The following is a 22,736-nucleotide window of genomic DNA, read 5'->3' as shown; positions in this document are numbered from 1 at the left end:
AGAGGAACAAGGGAAAAATGTATTTGTTTTTCTTTCTTAAAAGGTCTTAATGTCAACCCAAGAGCTGCTGGTCTGGTGGGCAGAGATGGCCCTTATGACAAACAGCCCTTTATGGTAGCATTCTTCAAAGTGAGCGAAGTTCATGTCCGCACCACAAGATCAGCAACTAATCGACGCAGGCAACAGAGTAGAAACCGCTCCACTCAGTCACAGGATGTTTCCAGGGTCTCCAGTGCCACTGGTAGGTCTGGATAGTGACTCTTTCTCTCAAGATTCCAGCTTGGCTTTCTTATCTTAGCTTTTTTTGTATTAGTGGGATATGCTTAATTATTAAGAGATTTCAATGCTATGTAGCTTCCACAAGTGATGGGGTAAGATTTTATGCATTGACTGTAGCTAAAAGAGTTTTTTAAAATAAAGAACCTTGTTGCTAGATTCTAATAACAAGGATTTTTTAACCTTTTTTTTTTTTGTATCTTGAACACCTTTGGCACTATGAACTCCTCAGAATGTTTTAAGTGCATAAAATAAAATATATAGTATTACAAAGAAAATCAAATTTTTTTGAAATATAATGATAAAAATATATGTATATTAAAAAAAAAAAAACTAAGTTCATAGACCCAGATTTAAAACACCTGATCTAATACAAATAAGTGATATTCAACATCAAGACCAGGGATAGAATTTTGGGATTTCCTGAATGTTGGAGAAGTCTTTGTAAATCATCTATAGCTGAATGATTTTCCACTTTGATAGGTTTTCCCAGCATCTCTTCCCATTAGGAGAGAAATCCCAAATTATAGAATTTCACAAGGATTTCATTCTAGTTCCATAATGCTTTTCTTTAATGTTGACATTTCAAGGATCTTTTATTTCATTAGTGTAGGTATTCCTACCACCAATACAAGGCTGTAAATTCTCTGTGACTTAGTGAATGGTCTTTGAGATTTGATGTGGCTATTCTTCAGCTAGCCTGGTAATGAACCTCTCAAAATATAGGTCATCTGGAAGATATTCTTCATTAGATCCATGCTTATAATCTAATCTTCTGATTTAGTAGAAATACCAAAGTATAAATTCAGCTGCTGTAGACTCCAAGAACCTAGAATTATCACTCTTCTATAGTGAGCAATTATCTTATAATTTATAAAAATCTCTACTTCTCATGTTGTTAACATCTCACTTGTTAGTATGTTCTCCTTTGTAAAAGAGACTAAACAGTAAGATAGTGCCTAGAAATAGTATGTTTATCTTATTTATAAGCATATATCAATTCAGTTGATAACTTTGAGCACAGACTTAAAACGTTACTTCTTCTCTGGGTCTTAGTTTCCTTATCTGTTTCAGTTTCTAATTTTATGATGCTATGATTCCTTTAATCTCTAATAGTCTATGATGTGTTGATCTTGTTCTCAGAGTTATATGGGTATTCCTGATGCATTAGAATGTCTTTAAAATTTTAATCATTTTATTGTGGTTTTTAAATTTCATATACCCTCAATTTCCCCCTGTTATCATTTATTTAAATAAAGGAAGGTTTTAAAAATGAATCAGTAAATATAAAAAATGTGACATGATATTTAATATTCCATGTCTCCTACCCCTGCCCCCATATACATACACACACATGGCAAAGTAGGAGAAGAAAGCATTTTTTTAAACCTCTTCTTTGGGTCATTTGTCCTTTATAATTTTGTAACATTCATTTTCTATTGTTTCATGTTTTCTGTTCTTTCTATTTACATTGTTGTCAACAATGTGTATATTGCTTTCTTGGCTTTGCTTTATTTTTCGTCAGTTAATGTAAACCTATTTCTCTATATTCATCATACTTGTCATTTCTTACAGCATAGCAATATTCCATTACATTCATGTACTTCCATTTGTTTAGCCATTCTTCCACTGATAGGCATCTACTTTGTTTTCATTTTTCTTCTACCACAAAGTGCTGCTATAAATATTTTGTTTTACATGGGACCTTTCTTTCTATCAACAACTTCCATGGGGTATACAACTAATAGTGAAATCTCTGAATTAAAGGATATTTATGTTTTAGCCACTTTTTTTGCACAATTCCAAAATTGCTTTTCAAAAAATTGTATAAATGTATAGTTCCACTAACAATACATCATTGTGCCTATTTGTTAAGTTTTTCTAATACCATCAGCTTAAGTTTCCATTCCATTGTGTTTATACTAATATCAATATCCATTTATAGTTAGTATTTCCCTTATTTCATTGCTATAATTTAACAATTAATATCAATTAGATTTTACAAAAGGATATTTCCTGAGAAGATATAGCAAGAATAGAAATACAAAACACCTGCCCTATATCATTCACCCCAACAACTTCACTTCCAAATTATGGCATAGTTGAAGAACAAAGTCACTCTAGTAAATGGCATGTCACCTGCTTGGTGCATTTATTACTGGGCTTGGTACCACAGGTCACTTCCTGAAGATATGATGGCAGTAAACTCTAACATGGATTTTCAACCATGGACTGTTGGCAGCTCTCAACATTTTGAAGCTCATAAGTTTTGTCTATTCCATTTCCAAAACTCTTTCATCTAAGACAGAATAGAACAGACACAAAAGAGAAAGAAACAGCAATAGAACATTATGCTCATGGCTTCATCAGAAGTCTCTCCACCTAGAAGTTTATATCAGTTCTCTCCTCCTCATCTGAATGTAGCCAGACTGGCTACATTTTGTCTACTTAGTGTCTTTTGAAGGTATATCTAGGCTTATCTCAGCAGCCAACTTGTCTGTTTTTTCACCACATTGATAGGGAAAACCATCACAGAATACCTAAGCATGCTCTGAAGTGGAGAGCAAACTTCCCTCTTCCCCATTCTATTTACCTGTCATCTTCCCGCTTTCAATTCCACATCTTCAGTTACTTCTAGAAGCAGGCTCACTAAATTCACAAACTCCCAGTATACAGAAACTAATAAATACAGGCAACAGAGTAGAAACCACTCCACTCAGTCATAGGATGTTTCCAGGGTTTCCAGTGCCACTGGAAGATTGGGATGGTGACTCTTTCTCTCAAGATTGCAACTTGGCTTTCTGATCTTAACTCATGCTTTCTAGAGTAGGATTACCCCCATGTCATTAACTTTCACTTAAGATTTTTTGCTGAATAATGTCCTGTAATTAAGTAGTATAGGAATGAGAGACGAAGATGAAGAGATTTTTCTCTCCTCTTGTTTGTATCCACTTCCATGGAAGAAAGTAAAATACTACATTAGCACTTCCAGAATTTTTAGTTGTTTCTTTTGTTATTTTTAACTGATATTTCAATGATCTGAAAGAGTTAATGGAACTTCTCAAAGTATCCTATTTTTTTTTTTTTTGAGAGAAGCTTCTTTGCTGATAGGGTCTAACTTAATTCATCATTTGTTTTTTATCAATACCTTAACTTGGGACTTGAGGTTCTGCAGACTGATGGGATGTAACATTTTGTTTGTTGTTATCCTGGCATACTTTGGAAGGGTTGCACAGCATGGGTGTTCCTGTGTTTGACATTGGAGCAGTTAGGGTTGGAATAAGAGAAAGGAGAAATGTTTTTGCTTTTTCCTCAGAACAAATCTGTTAAATAAGCTTTAAAATGTTGGTGTTTTCTGCTAGAAGTGGATCTTTTCTAGTGTCTCTTAATGTTAATGCTGTTCTTCAGTTGATTATTTCCAATTTAACATGCATTTATCTTGTTTGTACATAGTTATTTCTATATTGTTTCCCCCTATAGACCACAAATTCCTTGAGAGCAGGGGATTGTCTTTTGCATTTCTTTGTATTCTTAGTGCACACACCGGGTATTTAATAAATGTTTGCTGACTGACTATTGCAACATATTATGAAGTCAATAACTGCTCAACTGGGGTTTATTCAAATAAATTGTGGGCAGCTTTATTGCTAACTAGAGTTGACTAGAAGGATGCCAGAGACTGAAACAATCATTGACATGTTTGCTACCTTTTTTACAGAGAAAAATTTTACTTGCTTTAGTCCTCTCCCAGTCTTCCTACTCCTCCACCCCAATTTTTCATTATGAAAACATGATGTCCTTGACATTTTGATTTTAATTTTGTGATCTAGTTTTAATGTTTTATAATTTCTCTAGATTAAATTAAATTTGATGGGTTTATAAATTGATTATGAATATTAAATTTTTATTTATTAAAAATAAGATATAAGCATTGGAATTATTTCCTTAACTTTTCTTCCAACCTTTTATTTCTTGAATTTTCCTTTTTATAATTATACTCAAAAGTCTTTTTGTCAAGAGCCTTTGCAATGGCTATAGTTTGACAGCAGAAGCTTGTCAATTTGATGTCTATGAAAAAACCCTTTTCCTGTATAGTAGGAGGGGTACTTAAATCACAGAGATGTTTGGATGATAGCAGCCATCTATCCACAGACAAAAGTCTTCCAATGAATGGCACAATATGGAAATTTCTTCTATACTTTTCTTGTCTCACAATTCACAATAATTCTTCAGAATCATAATACTTAGAAGTGAATAGCATCTTAGGGATTATCCAAGTCCAACATTCTTATTTTCAGATGAGGGAAAAGAGCTCCAAAAAGTTCATATGGCTTGCCAGTGGTTATATAAATTAGCAACATAGTTGAGATTGGAAGCTAGGTACTCTCTAACTATGCCTTAGTAGAGCCAATTTTTTTTTGAAGACTCATGTTTGAGACCTACAGGGCCACCTTAGAAATCATCTAATCTAGTCGAGGATGAATGGTTTGCCCATGATCACACAATTAGAAAATATAGAGACAGAATTTGAATCTCTGTCCTCCAAATCAAAACCCAGCAGGGACTAAGATTCAGTCTCTGGCCTGGATTTCAAGCAATATTTTTTTTTCTTTCTGAAATCCTTTTAAAAGACATGAGGTAGAGATTATTTTGCTTCTGCTGCCCCCCTCTTTTTTATAGTATGCTCCTCCTGAATGAGTTTATCTCCACCCAAAAAACAACCAGAAGAAACCCACCAGAGATTGTTCTGCATCTGGGTAAAGAAGTTACCATAATTCATCACACTGGCTGTCATCAGGCTAGAATATGACATTGAAATATGTGACTATTTTTGGAACATAGCTGTTTATGCTTGAGATTGCAGAGCTCACTCACAACAAAAGAAAGGCCAAGAATCCTCCTCCCAATTCTGCTATAACATCTGTACTTTGCTTTCAAGCTAGGCTTTCAAAAAACAAATGTACTGGACAGACGATGAGTTTGGATGAAAATCTCCCTGGATGATTTTTCCACTTGCTTGAGCTTCTTTGCAGCTGTCTGTTCTGAATGAATGATGGTCATTGGCTGATGCTGCACTTCTCTAGTGGTCTTAGATGTCATCTGGACAGTATTGTTTTTACACACGGTTTCTTAGTCTCAATCCAACACATGCTGTGTAGTTCATTAGGATTCTAGGGAATCTAGCAATTCCATGGATCTCACTAGTGGTCACCAGTCACTATATTCTTTGAAACTAGTTTCATAACTATCTTCACTTCGTGGTTCCCTTCTTCCTTGTTCCAGCCTCATTACTAAAATAAAAAATAATAATAATAATAAAAAGCACCAGACAATCACTATAAACTCTTGATTCTAAATCCTATGATTTCTTTATGGTGGCATTCTCATTGTCATCTCAGAGACTGGTTTTCAATCTGGAATATCTGCAAATTGTTTAAATAGTTGGCAAAAATAATGCTGAAGCAGTGAATATAGAGCTTGTAAGGCATTTGGGAAAGAGTTTAATGTGCTTTTAGGTTGGTGGGCCTCTGAGGTTCAACACCTCACTAAAAAGTAGACAGCACAATGATGCTGAAGAATGTTTGATTTTTTCCCCCCCAGATGGCTTAGAAATGTTTTTCTCTTTCTAGCTAGGTCTATCTTTCTCTGTCTCTATCAGCTAGCTTTTTTAGTTTCTGTCTGGCATTCCCTCTAATTCTACAATTAATCCCATGATTTGTTACCCAGCTCAAGGATCTATTAGATTGGAGGCTGATAAACTTTGTGAAAGTATGGAGTATGGGGATGTTGAAAGTTTCACTTAGTCTTTTAATGCTATATTCTTTGGAGTTCTTAGGTAACTATATATTATAGTAAATAGTGTGTTAGACTCTGGATCTAGGAAGCCTGAGTGTGAATACTGCCTAAGACAGGTGTTAGCCTGGGAGCCTGAGAAAGTCCATAACCCTCTAAATCTCTGTTTTATTATCTGTAAAATGGGGGCAATAATAGTACCTATATTGCAGGATTGCTATAGGAATCAAGTAAGATAACATGGGTATCATGCTTTGCAAAGCTTAAAATCCTACATGTATTATCCTTTATTTTTGTTATTAAAAGCAGAAACATGTGGAGAGACCTAAAACTTGGTTTGAGCAAAAATTATAAAAAGACTAGTTTTCAGGGGCTTTTCAGTCTGGAATATAAAATCTAGAGGTTTTTTTTAGTTAGTTGGAGACCTTCAGGATATTTTGAAGATCACTGGTATCCTACGGTGTTTTTGTATTCCAGGAAGTAGCTGAGAAGAGATAGTTATCTCTAATTTTAATGGAACTAGGAATCATGAAGAAGAAACCTCAATTTGCCTTACATACAACTATCTAGATTTTTGTAAACTAAACCCAGAAACTAAGAACCAAACTATTCCCTGCCCCTTTGCCCCCAGTACCTTTTGGAGTGATTGAAAGCAGAAATCAGAATCCTGGAATGGTAACTTTGCCTCCTGCATTGTAATGACACAGTGAGTTGGGGAGCCTCCAGCTTGTCCTTCAATAGCTGTATTGATTCTGTAAGGCTAACAGGAGCCAGAAACTTATTCTGGATCAGAGTCAGCAGATAAGACCCAAAGATATGGAGGGAGCAACTATGTGAAATGAGAAAAAAGGTGCCATTTCAATACAACCACTTTTTGTGTCCCTGCCCGGGCTACACATTGGGGTTGGGAGGAGAGGAGGTAGAGGGGGAAAGGGATAGGAAATGAATTAATCGTTCCCTTCAAAAATAAATTTTCTTTAGGGAAAATTTGTAGCTTGAGTTCAGAGATGTTGGAAAATTCAGATTTTAAAATGCTACTCCATCCTGAACTCCTGCTGTTCTGGTATTTTTCTAACAGGGTATGTTCATGTGTAGCCCGCTGTGAAGTTCACCAGGCCTGGGCCTGTAGCCTGACCACGTGATCAGAGCCCCAAGAAAACTATTTGGAGAGACTGGGGAAGAGGAAAGGGTCCTGGGACCTGATTTCTCTCATTTGCCCTCTCTTTCCACCTGATTGCTTGGCTTTTCCCCTGCCCTGTATCTCTTTCTACTTTTGTCCTCTTAGTTTCTTCCCATGTGTTTCTCATTCCCTCTCAGTCAGTGTTGAAAAAGGGCAATTGACAGAATGCCAGGACCCTCTGGGAGATGGGTTGGAATTTGATTGTTGTTCCCTAGCTCCTGGGGCTGCAGCTTCCCTGCTGGCTATTTGGGGGATCACTGCTTCCTTTGGCGATTCAGTTAACCTTCCCTGGGAGATCGGTTGTTGGCCTTGTCATTCCCATGCCATCCACAATGTATTTTTCTGACATTCATTTGATACAGGAAGAGAAACCTGTATGAGTCAACAGAGTCCAGCTTTTTAATTAAAAAAAAAAAAGTAATGAAAGAGAAATGGTGCTCAAAGTGATATCAAGGGTCCTAATTCCAGTTATTAGAAATAATCATATAATCATAGATACTGATCTGGAAGGAACCTCAGGAGCCCTCTAGTCCAATTCCCTCATTTTTACAGATAAAGAAACCAACTGACAAAGTTGCTTTCCCAAAATCAGAAAGATCTTAAGTATCAGAAGTAAAACTTGAATCTAGGAATTCTCTAACTTTAGAGACTGTATTCTTTCCACTCTACCAATCTATCCTCAATTATTGAATGATCTTTCATAGTAAAATGGCATAGGAGGCAGCATGGCATAATAAAGACAGAGCCAGCCTGTGACTTAAGGCTGATAAATATTAGTCATGTAGATGGTTTAGTGAAAAGAGCACTAGGGCCGGAGTCAGGAAGACTCATCTTCATGTGTTCAAACCCGTCCTCAGATACTTACTAGCTTACCAGTGTGATCCTGGACAAGTCACTCAGTCCTGTTTGCCTCAGTTTCCTCATCTGTAAAATGATTTGGGGAAGGAAATGTCAAACCACTCTAAAATCTCTGCCAAGAACATTTCACATGGGATCACAAAGAGTCATATATGATCAAAATGACTGAACCATAACAAAAAGTCATTTAAAACACTCAGTTTTTAAGTTATAGACATTGTCAATCTTTATTCCTAGAGGAGTTAGCATACTTTGAGTTCTCCTATAGTGAATTTACGGTCTAAACCCCTCACAAATATCCAAAGTGAAATATACAACACTCTTGGTCTCCATTTCTATTACTATCATTTTAATATACCACATTACTTTTTACCAGAAATATTACAATAAAATCCTCACCTGTTTTCCCACTTCCAGTATATTCCCCCTATAATTTATTCTTTATACCATTGCCAAAATAATCTCCCTTGAGATCTGGTCATTGCACAGCTCTCTTCAAAAATCTTTAATGAATCCCTATTGACAAATGACTAAAACTGACATTCCTTTGCCAAAGTTCTTCACACTGTAGTTCTATCCTATCTTCCTAAATTTTCCCCATAATATGTATTGCCTGTGTCCCAGGGATACTAAATAATCCTTTGATCTTTTCCCACCTAGACAAATCTCTTTCACCTACTTTTGATTCCTGTCCTTCTGTATGCCTGAGATGCCCTTCCCTATTATCCATTTTTACCTATTCTTTATTGCCTATCTCATATATTGTCTTCTCAATCCTTGGACTTCATATAGCCCTTTGGTTTTCAATTAAAAATGCTTAGCTTTGTAGAATATTTTAGGCTCTGAGAGAACACATACAAAGCAGATCCAAGATAACCTTATAGGGAGGGAGAAATATTAGCAGCTAAGGGGACCAGGAAAGGCCTCATACAAAAAGTAATATCTGAGCTGGGGCCTTCATTTTAGGCAAATTTGCTTTGGCAGTTGTAAATATGATGAATTGGTATGGACAAAGGCTTGAGAAAGGGAGACAAATTATGAGTCTATTATAATAACCAAGGCAAAAAATAATGAGAGCTAAACTAGAATAGTATCTTTGAGTGGAATGAAGAATATGCTTAGGAGAGATGTAGAAGTAGAAATGACGATATTTGGCAGTTATTGAAGATGAGAGGTGAATGGTATGGCACTGAATAGGTGCTGTACACCAAGATAAATCATCTTTTAGAATCCTTACCTTATTCCCCCCCAACACTTGTCCCAGAAAAAAAAGACTCAGAAAGCATTTTATCTTTAGCATATCTATTTGAAAAGAAACTCTCTGGAGTTTGTATTAAATACTTTTTTGTTTTTTCAAAGGGGGAAAGAGAGAGGAGAGAGAGAACAGAAGAGTTCTGTTTTGTACATGTTGAATTTGAGATATTTGAGGGACAGTTTGATATGTCTGTGATGGATGACTGTACAGCTCACACAGAGAGTTGCTTTAGATATACAGGATGGGGAAGAGTCTACATAAAAATGGTCATTGAACACATGTGAAGTGATGAGGTCACCAAATGATTTAGCTTAGTGGCTTAAAAGAAAAAGCTCTAGTACAGAGCTGTGAAGGACACCCATGATTAGTGAAATGTTTTAGATGAAGAACCAGCAAAGTAACTGAAATGGAGCTGTCAGATATATAGGAGAACAACCAGGTGAGATCATCATCAGGAAAACCTAGAGAAAAGAAAGAGGCCAGGAGAAGAAAGTGATCAACAATGTTAAGTGATTCAATGACAAGTGAACTACTAAGCTTTGAAAGGGTATGTGTATTTTAAATTACAGGTGGGCATTTCAAGTAGGAAACTATTGAGGGAGGCAATATTTCTTAAGAATAAAGTAGAAAAGGCAGCTACATGGTGCAGTGGATAGAGCATCAGCCCTGAAGTCAGGAGGATCTGAGTTTAAATCTGGCCTCAGACACTTACCACTTCCTAGCTGTATAACCTTGGACAAGTTACTTAACCCCAATTGCCACAGGGGGAAAAAGTAGAAAGTTGAAATTGGAGAAAAAAATTACTGGATCTTTTGTACTTTCAAGCTCAGGGGCTACAAAATTATCTAATTAACCAAGGGCAGTGGAACTTTTTTGAGTTGCCATGATAGTAAATCATCTTCACATTATGTTCTTGTTATCTCTGAGTATATGACACAGTATAGAGAGAAATTGTATTCAGATATAAATTCAAATCCTTATTAATTCTGTGGTCTTAAGCTTCAAGTTCCTTATTCCAAATCAAATCCACAAATATTTATTAAGTACCTACAATGTGCCAGGCACTGTGCTTAACCCTGGGGATAAAAGAAGAATCTATGTTACTTGAGAAATAAGCTAGTGTCTGGTGAAATGAGCGAAGCTATTAGCAATTATATGAAAATGCTCTAAAGCAATAAAATAAATGCAAATCAAAATAAGTTTTAAGATTCCTCCTCATCCCATTCAAGAAACAGGCAAAAATCACAAAAAAGAGGAAAATAACAATTGATGGAAAGACTTTGGGAGGACAGACTCACTAATACACTATTGATGGAGCCATGAAGCAATTTTGAACTTTTCTTGCACAATTACTGAATTCTGCCTTGCCTTTTGACCCACTGATACTACTACTAGGCTTATACCTCAAAGAGATCAGAAGGTTATTTAACAAGTTGTTGACTTTTTTTTAGCTCTTGTCACTCAAAAAATAGCCTCCTAAGATGTTATAATCTGTGTTACAATAGAAGCAGTATCCACTTGGAGAAAGGGAAAAAGAGGGAAAAGGAAAGAACTTTAGTCACATCATTAAAGTCTCAAATTTTTGGAGTATTAAAGGCTTTCAAAAGGCAGAAGAGGGTGGGGGAGACATTACAAGAATAGGGAAGAGTGTGAACCAAAGCTCTGAAGCGAGAGTGTAGGGTATATTTTGACAGGTGTAGTGTCATAAAAGATTAGCAAGGCAGGTTAGTACCAATTTGTGAAGGACCTTAAACTTGACTTGGAAAGCCAAATGAAGACTGAGTTTTCTTTTTAGTGTTCAGCACAGAAGAACTCTTAGTCAAGTCACTCATTTATTCTAAAGTTGAGTCCCCTCTTAGATCAGTTTCCTATAGGACAGGCTCTCTGGGTCCAGAAGTTATCTGAATAAAGCAATAAATACTACTGCTTCTTTGATAGGAATTGGCCCTCTGATGCCCCCTTGTGAAGTCACAAATGCTGCCCCAGATTTTAGCCGTTCGGAGGGCTCCCCTTTCTGATCCCCTTCTTTCTTTCTACTCTGCTTTTGATCAATGCCTGTTTTTGTGAGACCTGGCGTCTTTCTTTATCCTTCCAAGCAGATCACTTTCATGTTAAGTAGGTTATTATTAACTCTGTGATTAACTTACACAGGCTTTATCCAGGCAAATCAATTAAATCAATAGGGAAAGGTCAGTTTCTGAACCTCTTGTCAAGCTTTAGGGGGAAAAATGGCCTCGCCACTAAATTTACTGAGGAACCCAGAAAACTGACAACCTATGAGTAGTCAGAAGTATTCTTGGGGGAATTAACCTCTGTAAATATTTATATATTCCTTGCCAGAACTTAACATAGAAGTTATAAGGAAACATAAGCATGGCGTAAGCATATCTGGAGGAGGAAAAACATGAGAGTTAAATTCCTCCTTTTCCTCCTGCCGGCCCCAATCCTCATGAAACAACAAAAATGCCAGTGTCCAACTCTAAAAGAAACAGCTGTTCTTAACATAGAAAGTTGTCTTTGTTCAACATCCAGAGGGTCAAAATAGAAGCAAATTCACAAGCAAACAGAAATTTCCATGAAGTTTCTGAATATAGATGGGAAACCCCAACTGCAGGTGCCATCAGTGATGTCATCATGGCATTTTGTCATGGGAAAGGGAGAGCTGGGCATCAAGAAAATTTCCCTTACCTGCCTTTGTCCAGATACAAGTGGGTTGCCCAACCCCATGTGCAGGCCACATTCCAGTTCAAGAGCTCAGGTTTCCAGGCCTGTGAAAGATGTTTGGTCCCCAGCACAGGAAAGGTGGTTAGAAGTCTGTTTTGCTGGAACACTGTCAGTCTGTTAGAGTGATGTAAAGTGGGAAAAGGCCCAGATCAAGGATTTGGGCCATGTGCTCCATTTTTGGTGTTTAGGTCAGGTAGTTAGGATAGCAGGGTGGAGTGTCTCTTTCACAAAGTATTGCTGCAGACTCTACTGAAGTGATGTGAATTCCAGAGAATCCCCTCAAGTCAGTTTCCTTTTCTGTGGAGTGAGCAGATTGTATTTGTGAGATCGCTTCCTGATTGTGTGATTCTATTGGAATTCTGGAGATAGAGCTCTAGATGGAAGAAAAGAGTGGTTTTATACAAAAGCTAAGGATAAGAAATGGACACAGATATGAGAAGAAAAGTGAAGAAGATATAAAACATAGTGTGTGGACTCTCTAAGAAAAACTGATGGCAGGACAAGGACAAGAGTCAGGAAGAGTGGGCAATCACAGATGAGCTGTGAGCCAGGCAATCAGGGGTCAGTTGGTCTCACATCAATGGCATTAGAGAGCCATCTGAGTGTTTGGAGTAAATTTTGTCCACTATACTAATTGCCTCCATTTTCTTACTTTCCATTCAAGTCTCAGTTCTTTACAATCAGACTTTCCATCTCATGACTCAACTTTATGACTATCTTCTTCCAGGTTACCAATTTATTGATTACCACATCCGATGGCCTTTTCTCATTTTAGTCCTCTCTGGAACAATTGGCACTTTTGACTGTCTTCTCCTCCTGGATTGGGAGCCCTTATCCTTTTTTCATGGACCTCTGGCTATCTGGAGAAGCCCATGAATCCCTTCTTAGAATAATGTCTCTGAATAAATTAAAATACATGGGATTAGAAAGGAAAGAAATCATGTTGAAATAGTTACAAAAAACCTTTTTTTAAGTTCACACACTTCAGGTTAAAAACCAGTCTTAGCCATTCCATCTTGAATTTCCATGATATTGTTTTCTCTTGGTTCACTCTTCTTCTCCTCCCTATACTGTCTCTCAACCTCTTTTCCTAGATGATTAGCCCTATCTCACTTCCTGTTTGAAGTACTACAGAATTCTATCCTAGATCAGCTCTTCTCTTTCTAGTTTCTAACTCATCAGTTCCCATAGATTCAACTATTATCTCTGTGCTCAAGATTTTAAGACCAGAATCTCAATCCCATACCACCAATTGCCTTTGGCCATCTGCAACAATATGAACTATTAAACTTATCATGACTCTAATAAAACCCCTTATTTTTCACCTTAAACCACCCCTTCTTCCTAATTTTTTTATTTCTATGATGTCTCTATCATCCTTCCAGTTATCTAGATTCTCAGCTTGGGAATAATCCTCAGCTTTTCACTGTGCTTTACTTTTCATATTTAATCAGTTGCCAAGTCTTGTAGATCCTACTTCTACATCTCTCAAATCTGTTTCTTTCACTCTACTCACATACTTATTACCCTTTTTAAGGCTTTATCATTTCTCAATTGGACTATTGCCACAACCTCCAAATTGTCTCTGGTTTCAGTTTTCTCATTCCAATCATCTTCCACAAAGCTGCTGAGTTTATATTCAATTTCTAATAAACATTAAGGCACTGTACTAGGTGCTGACCAGGACTTGACATTCAACAGGACATTCAAAAATATATCCTGACCTCTCTAATTACTAGCAAGTCCTTTCCTCAAATTACTTTATAGTTCTGTATATATTCCATATTTACCTATTCTGTGTATGTATTATTTTCTGTCAGTTGAATGTAAATTTTTTGAGGGCAGGGATTGCTTTGTTTTTCTCTTTGTATCTACAGCCTTGGGACAATTCCTGACAGATAGTAGACATTTAGTAGTGGGCTTATTGAAAGAATGAATGAAAAATCACAAAAATGAAGGATCTGAAGTGCTTCAGGAAAGTGTTGCCTGAGGTTCCCCCACCAGCTCTAAGATTCTATGATGACTATATTTTAGGATGATACTGATATTTTGTTTCAATAAACTTTTTGAAAAGAACAAATCCTAGTCCAATACTAATATTTTTTAATGAATCCAAGCTCTCATATTCACCCTTTATGATCTTGGACAAATAACTTCATGTCTCTAAGATGCATTTACTTTATCTGTTAAATGAAGGTGAAATCAGTGACCTCTAATGACCTGCCAGTTCCAAAGTCATGATCCTTGAAGTCTTCCTGTTGTATCCTTCTATAGATTCTTTTGCTCTAATTCCTGATGTGCAGGGTGGGAAGAGATGGTCAATTTGCTTTTATTGGCTAAGAGGCTGAGAATAAAAGGAAAAAAGGGGAGAAAAGCATACACATGTGATTTCACTAGTAAGAGAAACTTTAATGTGGAAATTCACTTTAGCAATGAAGATTAATAGCTAGTCTGTAATAAGTCTGGAGTGTTGCCTTTGGAACCAGGAACCAGATGACTTGTCAGGATAACAGTCATTATGTACACCTTGAATCCACATCTTCCTGAGATCAAGGATGTCTTTTAATCAACCATATTGCCAATCCAACACCTGATATTAATATTGTCATGTTATGTTATTTTGTTGTTATTCAGTCATATCCAATTTTCATGACCCCGTTTGGGGTTGTCCTGGAAAAGATACTAAAGTGATTTGCCATTTCCCTTCTCCAGTTACAGATGAGGAAACTGAGGCAAATAGGTGAAATGAATTATCTAATGTTATAAAGCTAGTACTTGTCTGAGGCAGAATTTGAACTCAGATCTTCCCGACTCCAGGCCCAACATTCTACCACTGTACCAGCTAGTACTATGTAGCTATAATTAATAATTATACGGCTATAATATAATACGACTATGTATCTATAAAGCTTGTTCATATTTAAAAAGAAAGAGAGAAGAAAAGGTTCTCTAAAGGTGAATTTTTTTTTTCTCTAATGCTTAGGATGGGCCTGACACATCATAAGCATGTAATAAATCTTTTCTGACTTAAAAATGGGGGACTTTTTTCTAACTTTAGTCAGGTCCTCAAACCCTATAAAAATAATTTAAAATGAATAAAGCAGCAAACTGGAACTTCTGACCAACATGGTTGCCTAAATGGAGGCAATCAGCCCAACTTCTATGTACCTAACCCTATAGAAACATAAAAATTGAAGCATGTTGAATCAAGAAATAGTGAGAAATGACAGTAATTTCTTTTTTTTTAATTTTAAATTTTATTTTATTTAATAATAACTTTGTATTGTTATACCCCCCAAGATGGCAAACAGTCCTATATATGTTAAATATGTTGCAGTATATCCTAGATACAATACATATTTGCAGAACCGAACAGTTCTCCTGCTGCACAGGGAGAATTGGATTCAGAAGGTAAAAATAACTCAGGAAGAAAATCAAAAATGCAAATAGTTCACATTCATTTCCCAGTGTTCCTTCTTTGGATGTAGCTGTTTCTGTCCATCATTTATCCATTGAAACTCAGTTAGGTCTCTTTGGAAATGACAGCAATTTCATCCACCCCAGAAATGCACAAAAAGTCCATCAGGATTTTACAGGAAATAGGAAAGGGGGCTGCCAGCAGACAGCAAAGACCTCTTAGCACAACCAAAGACACAGGTCAGAGAGAAAAGTCTGTGAAACTCTGTATTCAGAGGCAGCAAGAGCAGTAGAAAGCATCAAAAAAGCCCCAGAGTGTTTGGAACTTACAGTGGTGACTTAGGAAAGACTAGAAACTACAGCGAAGAGACCTGTTTGATAAAATCTCAGTCATCCTGGCTATAGGCCTACTGGAAAGGTAGAAGGAGGCAAGATTATGAAGGGCTTTGACTACGAAACAGAGCATTTTATATGTGATTCTGGAGGTAAAAGGGAGCCACTGGAGTTTGGGGTTGGATGGAATGTGTGACATGGTTGGTTGGACTTAGACTTTAGGGAAATCACCTCAGTGGTTGAATGGAGGATGGATTGTAGTGGGGAGAGATTTGAGGGAGGCAGACCCACCAGTAAGTTATTGTAATTGTTCAGGAATAGATTACTAATGAGGTGGACCCTTTTGAGGACCCACAGTAAATTGGTGGCAGTGTCAGGGAAGGAGAGCACGTTCATCAGATGTTGCAAAGGTGAAATCAATAGGCCTTGGCAACAGGTTAGATATAGGAAATGAAAGATAATGAGGAGCTGAGAATCCTAGATTGCAAGCCTAAGGGACAGAGAAGATGACGTTGCCTTCTATATTAATAGGAAAAGTAGGATAAAGTGGAAGGGGGGAAGGATTTAAGGGGAAAGATAATGAGTTCCATTTTGGACATGAGTTTAAGATATCTTCTGAATATGGAGAATTTTGCATAGGATAGGTAGAAAATAGTAAACTTTATATAAGTAATGGAATCACTGATAATTGAAATCAGACCAAACAGAAATCCAGAATTTCACGAGACAGCAAGAAATATTAGAAGATAAAATGATTGAAAAAAAGAGAAGAAAATATCAGAAAACTTGTATCAAAAATAAGTGACCTGTGTAACATAGAGCAAGGAGGAATAATTTAACAATCAGAAGACACACTGAAAATCATGACTTCTTTAAAAGTATTCACATTACATTTAAGAAAAGCATACATAAAAACTGCCTAGATCTGTTAGAACCAGAAGGCAAAGTGAAAATAGAATCCTCTGATCACCTCCTAAGAGAAAGCACAAAAGGAAAAAACCTGAACATTATAGCCAAAATCCAGAGCTTCCACATCAAAGAAAAAAATACCAAAAGCTTCTAGTTCTTCCAAGTACTAAGGAACTGCTGTCAGGATCATATAAGACATGGCAACTTCACTATTTTTTCAATACATGAAAGATCTTGGAATCCAATACGAACATACATGATTTGTAGATATTTCACTTCAAAATGAAGGTCTGGGGCAATTCTGTGTCATGTCACTTTTCCAACAGCATGTATTCACATTGTGCCTTTGTGTGACATTTTGTGACTGTCTTACAATATTTCAAACTTTTATCATTATTATTGTTATATCTATTATAGAAAGCTGTACTATTATAATACTATTATAACTGTTTGGGGGCACCACAAACCACACCTATATAAGATGGCAAATTTAATTGATAAATGTATATTCTGACTACTCCACCAATAAGCTGCTCTTATCTCTCTCTTCCTCTGCTTAGGGCTTCCTATTCTCTAAAACAGAATGATATTGAAATTAGGCTAATTAATAATCCTTTAATGGCCTCTTAAGTATTTAAATGGAAGGAAAAGTCAAGTTATGCAGCAAATAACTTTTTTTTGCTCTTTAAGAAATTGCCACAGTCATCTTAACTTTTAGGAACCACTATTTGATCAATATCAAGTCATCAGCAGTCATCAACATTAATCAACATCTATCAGCATAAAGATTACAACTTGCTGAAGGCTTAGATGATGGTGTAGGAATACTTCAAATTCATTGATCCAACCATTCTAGAGAATAATTTGGAATTAAGACTATCAAACTGTGCATACCCTTTGATCCAGTAATACTACTACTAGGTTTGTATCCCAAAAAGAGCATACAAAAGAGAAAAGGACCCACATACACAAAAATTTTACAGCAGCTCTTTTTGTGGTGGCAAAGAATTGTAAATTGAGGGGACGCCCACCAGTTAAGGAATGGTTGAATAAGTTGTGGTATATGAATGTGATGGAATATTATTGTGCTATTAATAAATGATGAACAGGTGGATTTCAGAAAAACCTGGAAAGACTTACCTGAACTGATGCTGAGTGAAATGGGTGGAACCAGGAGAACACTATACACAGTAACAGCAACATTAGATCACCTCAGCATTACAATAACTTAAGACAATTCCAAAAGTCTCATAATGGAAACTGCTCTCTACAGCCAGAGAAAGAACTATGGAGTTTGAATACAGATTGAAACATACTATTTTTGCAGATTGAAGCATATTATTTTTTTTTTTTCTATTTCATGGTATTTCCCTTTTGTTCTGATTCTTCTTTCACAACATGACTAATGTGGAAATAGGTTTAATATGATTGTGCATGCATAACTTTTATCAGATTGCTTGCTGTCTTGGGAAAGGGATGAGAGGGAGAAAGGGAGGAAAAAAGTGGACTCAATCTTACAAAAGTGAATGTTGAAAACTATCTTTACATATAATTGAAAAGTAAAATATTAAGAAAAAAAGGTATATTTCAAAATGAATAGGGAAACAGGTGAGGATAAGGAGAGGGTAGTTAGGAGAAAGAGTAAAACTGGAGAGGAAAGAGCTGTAATCAAAAAGTATCTTGAACCTGAATGATTCAGAAAAGAACCAGAAACTAAGTGAGTGCCTTCAATTGATTATGATGAATATAATGGATATTATTGAACCATATGAAATGACAAAAGAGAAAATTTCAGAAAATCCTGGGAAATAAAACCAAGAGAATTTATGTAAGGACAACGCTAAAGAACTTTGAGACTTAAAAACTCTGATCAATGTAATAACCAATCATATTTCCAGAGGACTTAGATGATGAAGCATAGTATTACCCACTTAGAGAGGTGATCCACGTAAGGAAAAGAGAGAGAAATTAATTTTTGGGCATAGTCACTATGCTTGTGTCTATGTTTATTTTTTATAAGGATTTTTTTTTCCTCTTTGTTTTCAATGAGAAGGGAACATTTAAAGGTAGTGGAAAGAAGGGTTAAGTAACAGTGATGCCCTCAAAAAAAAGAGGACCATTGAAAAATAATTTAAATGCATACAATTGATGTCATTAGCTAACTAGAATCAGGACTTGAGTTCAAATCCAGACTTAAAGACATTTATTAGCTGTATGACCTTTGGTAAGTCATTTAACTTAGTTCCATATCTAAAATGAGCTAGAGAAGGAAATATCCACTCCAGTATCTTTGCAAAAACAAAAACAACCAAAAAAAAAAGATGAAATCACAAGAGTTGGATGTAGCTGAAAAAAGTAGAAAACAAAAACTTGATTAAAAAACCAAATTAGCAATATCAAAAATGAAAAAGGTAAACTCACAACTGATGAAAAAGTAATAAAAGAAAATATTAGGAGCCCAATTATTTGCTAGTAAAACTGATAATATAAATGAAATGGATAAATATTTACAAAATTATAAAGTGAGGGAGGCAGCTAGGTGGTACAGTAGATAGAGCACCAGCCCTGAAGTCAGGAAGACACGAGTTCAAATCTGGTTTCAGACACTTAACATTTCCTAGCTGTTAACCCCAATTACCTCAGGGAAAAAAAAGAAAAAATATATAAACTGAGATTAATGGAGTGTGAAATAAAATTTTTAAATAATTTCATCTTAGAAAAAGAATTTGGCCAAGTCATAAATTTACTCCCAAAGGAAAAAAGGATCATATGGATTTTCAAATGAATTCTACCAAACATTTAAAGAACAATTAATCCAATTATTACATCAACTGTCTGAAAACATATATGACAAAAGAGACCCTACTAAATTCTTTCTATGATTTAAATAGCTTGATAATAAACCAGGGAGAGTCAATACAGTAAAAGAAAACTATAGATTACTATCCCTATTAAATATTGATACAAAAACTTTAAAATAAGTATTAGCAAAAAGTCAACACATCACAAAGATTACATATATACTATTATCAGGCTGATTTTACACCAGGAATGCATAGTTTACTGTTAATTCTCTCTCTCTCTTTTTTTCCTTTTCCTTCTTCTCTCTCTTCTCCCTTTCTCCTCCCCCCTGCCTATGCTTTGCCTTCCCAAACTAGGTTGTAAACTCCCTGAAGGTAGTGACCTTAGTGACTTTTTATCTTCTGAGTGCCTGGCAGAATGTCCTATATAAATATTTGTTAGTTGATTGATTCCTGTATGGATAGATAAGAAAAGTGCCCCCAAAGGAAAGAACTTACCCACCTGCACAAACATCACTGTGTTTGTTTTATTTCTAAGTTTGTTTAATATATGTGATTATGACTCTGCTTCCTCTGACAGATTATAACAGCAGTGACTTAAAAACAGCCTGCAGAAAGCATGAACTTTATGTGAGCTTTCAAGATCTGGGATGGCAGGTGAGTTCTCTGGATATTGTAATGGGATATTGATCACAAACCTTCCTATGGCACAAACCCAAACCTTAGTGTAATTTGCAAAGATCAATAACTTTAGAGTTCATGTAAACTCTTGAGAGAAAGCCTACAACCTAGAAGATAGTGTTATGAATTGTTTTAGCCAAAACCTTTATCATCCAGTGGCCAACCTTTATTAATAAACCTATCCTAACATAGAGATTGGTTTTGGATGACAGACTATCATTAACCTTTCTAGTTGGTAGGATTTGTATTTCATTGGCAAAGGATGTCATAAGATGAAGTAATGGGGTACTTTTGTGCACCAGAGTAAAATAAATGTTTATAAAATTATGGATTATCTCTTGTTTTGTTCTAAAGGATTGGATAATTGCACCAAAAGGATATGCAGCCAATTATTGTGATGGAGAATGTTCCTTTCCACTCAATGCACATATGAATGCAACAAATCATGCAATCGTACAGACTCTAGTGAGTACACAATTTGATTTTCTATCTAGAGTATGTCATATAAGTGTAGAGTATGACTTCTTTTTTCTTTTTTAATAGGTTCATCTGATGAATCCTGATTACGTTCCTAAACCATGTTGTGCACCTACCAAGCTAAATGCTATTTCAGTGCTTTACTTTGATGACAACTCCAATGTCATCTTGAAAAAATACAGAAATATGGTGGTGAGAGCTTGTGGATGTCATTGACCTGAAAGCCAAAATCTCACCTGGTAAAAACCCTACGAAATTCCGTCCTGGATTCCTAGGTGACATCTGCTGTGAGAAAAGCTGCAGAGGCAGGGCTGACTTTGAGTAGATTGTCAAACAATTATATGTTGGTGCCTTATGGAAAAAAAAGAAGAATTAAAGGACTTTTTACTGATAAATTGCTCACTGGATAAATAATGTGAGTACGGGCTGGTTTGTAGGAAGCTTAGCATGGGTGTGTAACAAGATGATATGAGGGTTTGTTAACTATATAAATGTGTTTGAAGGATTTTCCCAAAGAAAAGTCTGCCAAAAGTAGTTTGTTTTAGCTTGGATCAAGCTATTCGTGGTGTTAATGCCTGAGAATGAAGAATAAAACTTAGGGGAATAAAGCTATTTTAGGCTGTGTAAAGTGAATGTCAAAGGTAATTGTTACAAGTAAATAAGCTTGGGCAAATTGTTGGTCTTAGGGTTTATTCGTGACAAAAAAAAAAAAAAAATTAGACTAACACCCCTAGGCATATCCTGGGGGTTCAGGAAGTGCCTTGTTTTAGAGCATGAAGTATTTGTGTTGGAGCTTTGCTGGTGTGAGAATATACTTATTTCCATCAAAGAAAAATTTTTCCCCATGCCTCAATCCTACTAGATCTCTTTTCCCTTAGGTCTGAGCATACACTGAATTTATATATCTAAGTACTAAGCACTTGGCCCCTCCTCCTTTGAGACAAATCTGGATTGGGGGGATATACTTTTAATAGTTGTCTTCTCAACAGACTGTGTAACTTGTGAAAACAGTGTTATAACCCACCTTTTTAGTCAATCCTGTTTGAAAATTACAGCAAATGATAGAAAATTGAATCTAGTAATCTATCTATGTATCAGTGAAGTAGGTTTGGCTTGTGTTTTTTTTTTTTTTCTCTTATCATGGAAGACATTATCCCAGAATCAAAACAAAATTTTAAAAGGTGAAATTGAAAGTCTTTGAAGAGATATCCCCACATTTTATGAAGTGGATTGGGTGATTACACTGTTTAAGAAAAAGAACCATAGTCTCAGGTAGAGGTGGTCAAGCTCAGATTAAATCTTAGGTTATTTTTTAAAAAAAATTCTGGTTTTGGGCAACCATGTAATAAGAAATCTATTTCATGCTAAACTGGTTAAACAATACATTTATGATCTATAACTATTTGCACTTACAGTTTTTTGTAAATATAAACTATAATTTATTGCCATTATTTTATATCCATTTTGCTGTATCATTTAAAGAAAGACTAGGCTTTTTTTTAAAAAAGAGTTTATTTAGAAAGTTTCAGTGTAAACAAATTGTACCACTTTGATTTTTTTTTTTTAATACAATATACTCATGATGCAAAGCTCCAGCCATTCATGAGGATTGTGCTTCTCTAGACAGTTTTTAAAAACCATTTGTGAACCAACCATGTGTTTAATAAAGACTTCCTTCAAGGCAGAGATGGGTAACATGGTCTAGTTAATTCTCTGCTCTAAAGTACCAGAAAAAATATGTATACATAGGTGCACATATACACACAAATGTATATTGTACACATACACACACACACATATATATGCACATATATATGTACATATATATGTGTATATATATATATTATAATGGGTAAGACTTCTTGCCACCTGTTACCTTGTGCTAAATGAGATATCTTGGGTTGGAACAACTAAAGGGAAAAAATGGGAAATGGGGAGGAAGTTAGGATGATGGGAAGAAGAAGTTTTAGAAGGGGACTGGAAACAAGGTGGCTACTCAAGATGTAATTAATTTCATGGTGAATAGGATAAG

The 22,736-nt window shown here is 35.8% G+C and overlaps 1 protein-coding gene across 1 annotated transcript in view; it reads left to right on the top strand.

The window, feature by feature from the left end:
- BMP6 (bone morphogenetic protein 6) overlaps nt 1-22,388 on the top strand; it is a 207,841-nt gene extending 185,453 nt beyond the window's left edge. Inside the window, exons 4-7 of the mRNA XM_051970717.1 lie at nt 44-241; nt 20,127-20,203; nt 20,582-20,692; nt 20,771-22,388. Coding sequence (XP_051826677.1) covers nt 44-241; nt 20,127-20,203; nt 20,582-20,692; nt 20,771-20,920 — 536 coding nt within the window. The 3' untranslated portion in view covers nt 20,921-22,388. The remainder of the gene's footprint in view (nt 1-43; nt 242-20,126; nt 20,204-20,581; nt 20,693-20,770) is intronic.
- The last annotated feature ends 348 nt before the right edge of the window (nt 22,389-22,736 follow it).

Source organism: Antechinus flavipes, chromosome 1 (assembly GCF_016432865.1).
Source record: "Antechinus flavipes isolate AdamAnt ecotype Samford, QLD, Australia chromosome 1, AdamAnt_v2, whole genome shotgun sequence".
Lineage (NCBI taxonomy): Eukaryota > Metazoa > Chordata > Mammalia > Dasyuromorphia > Dasyuridae > Antechinus > Antechinus flavipes.
This window is presented reverse-complemented; position numbering and strand designations above follow the sequence as displayed.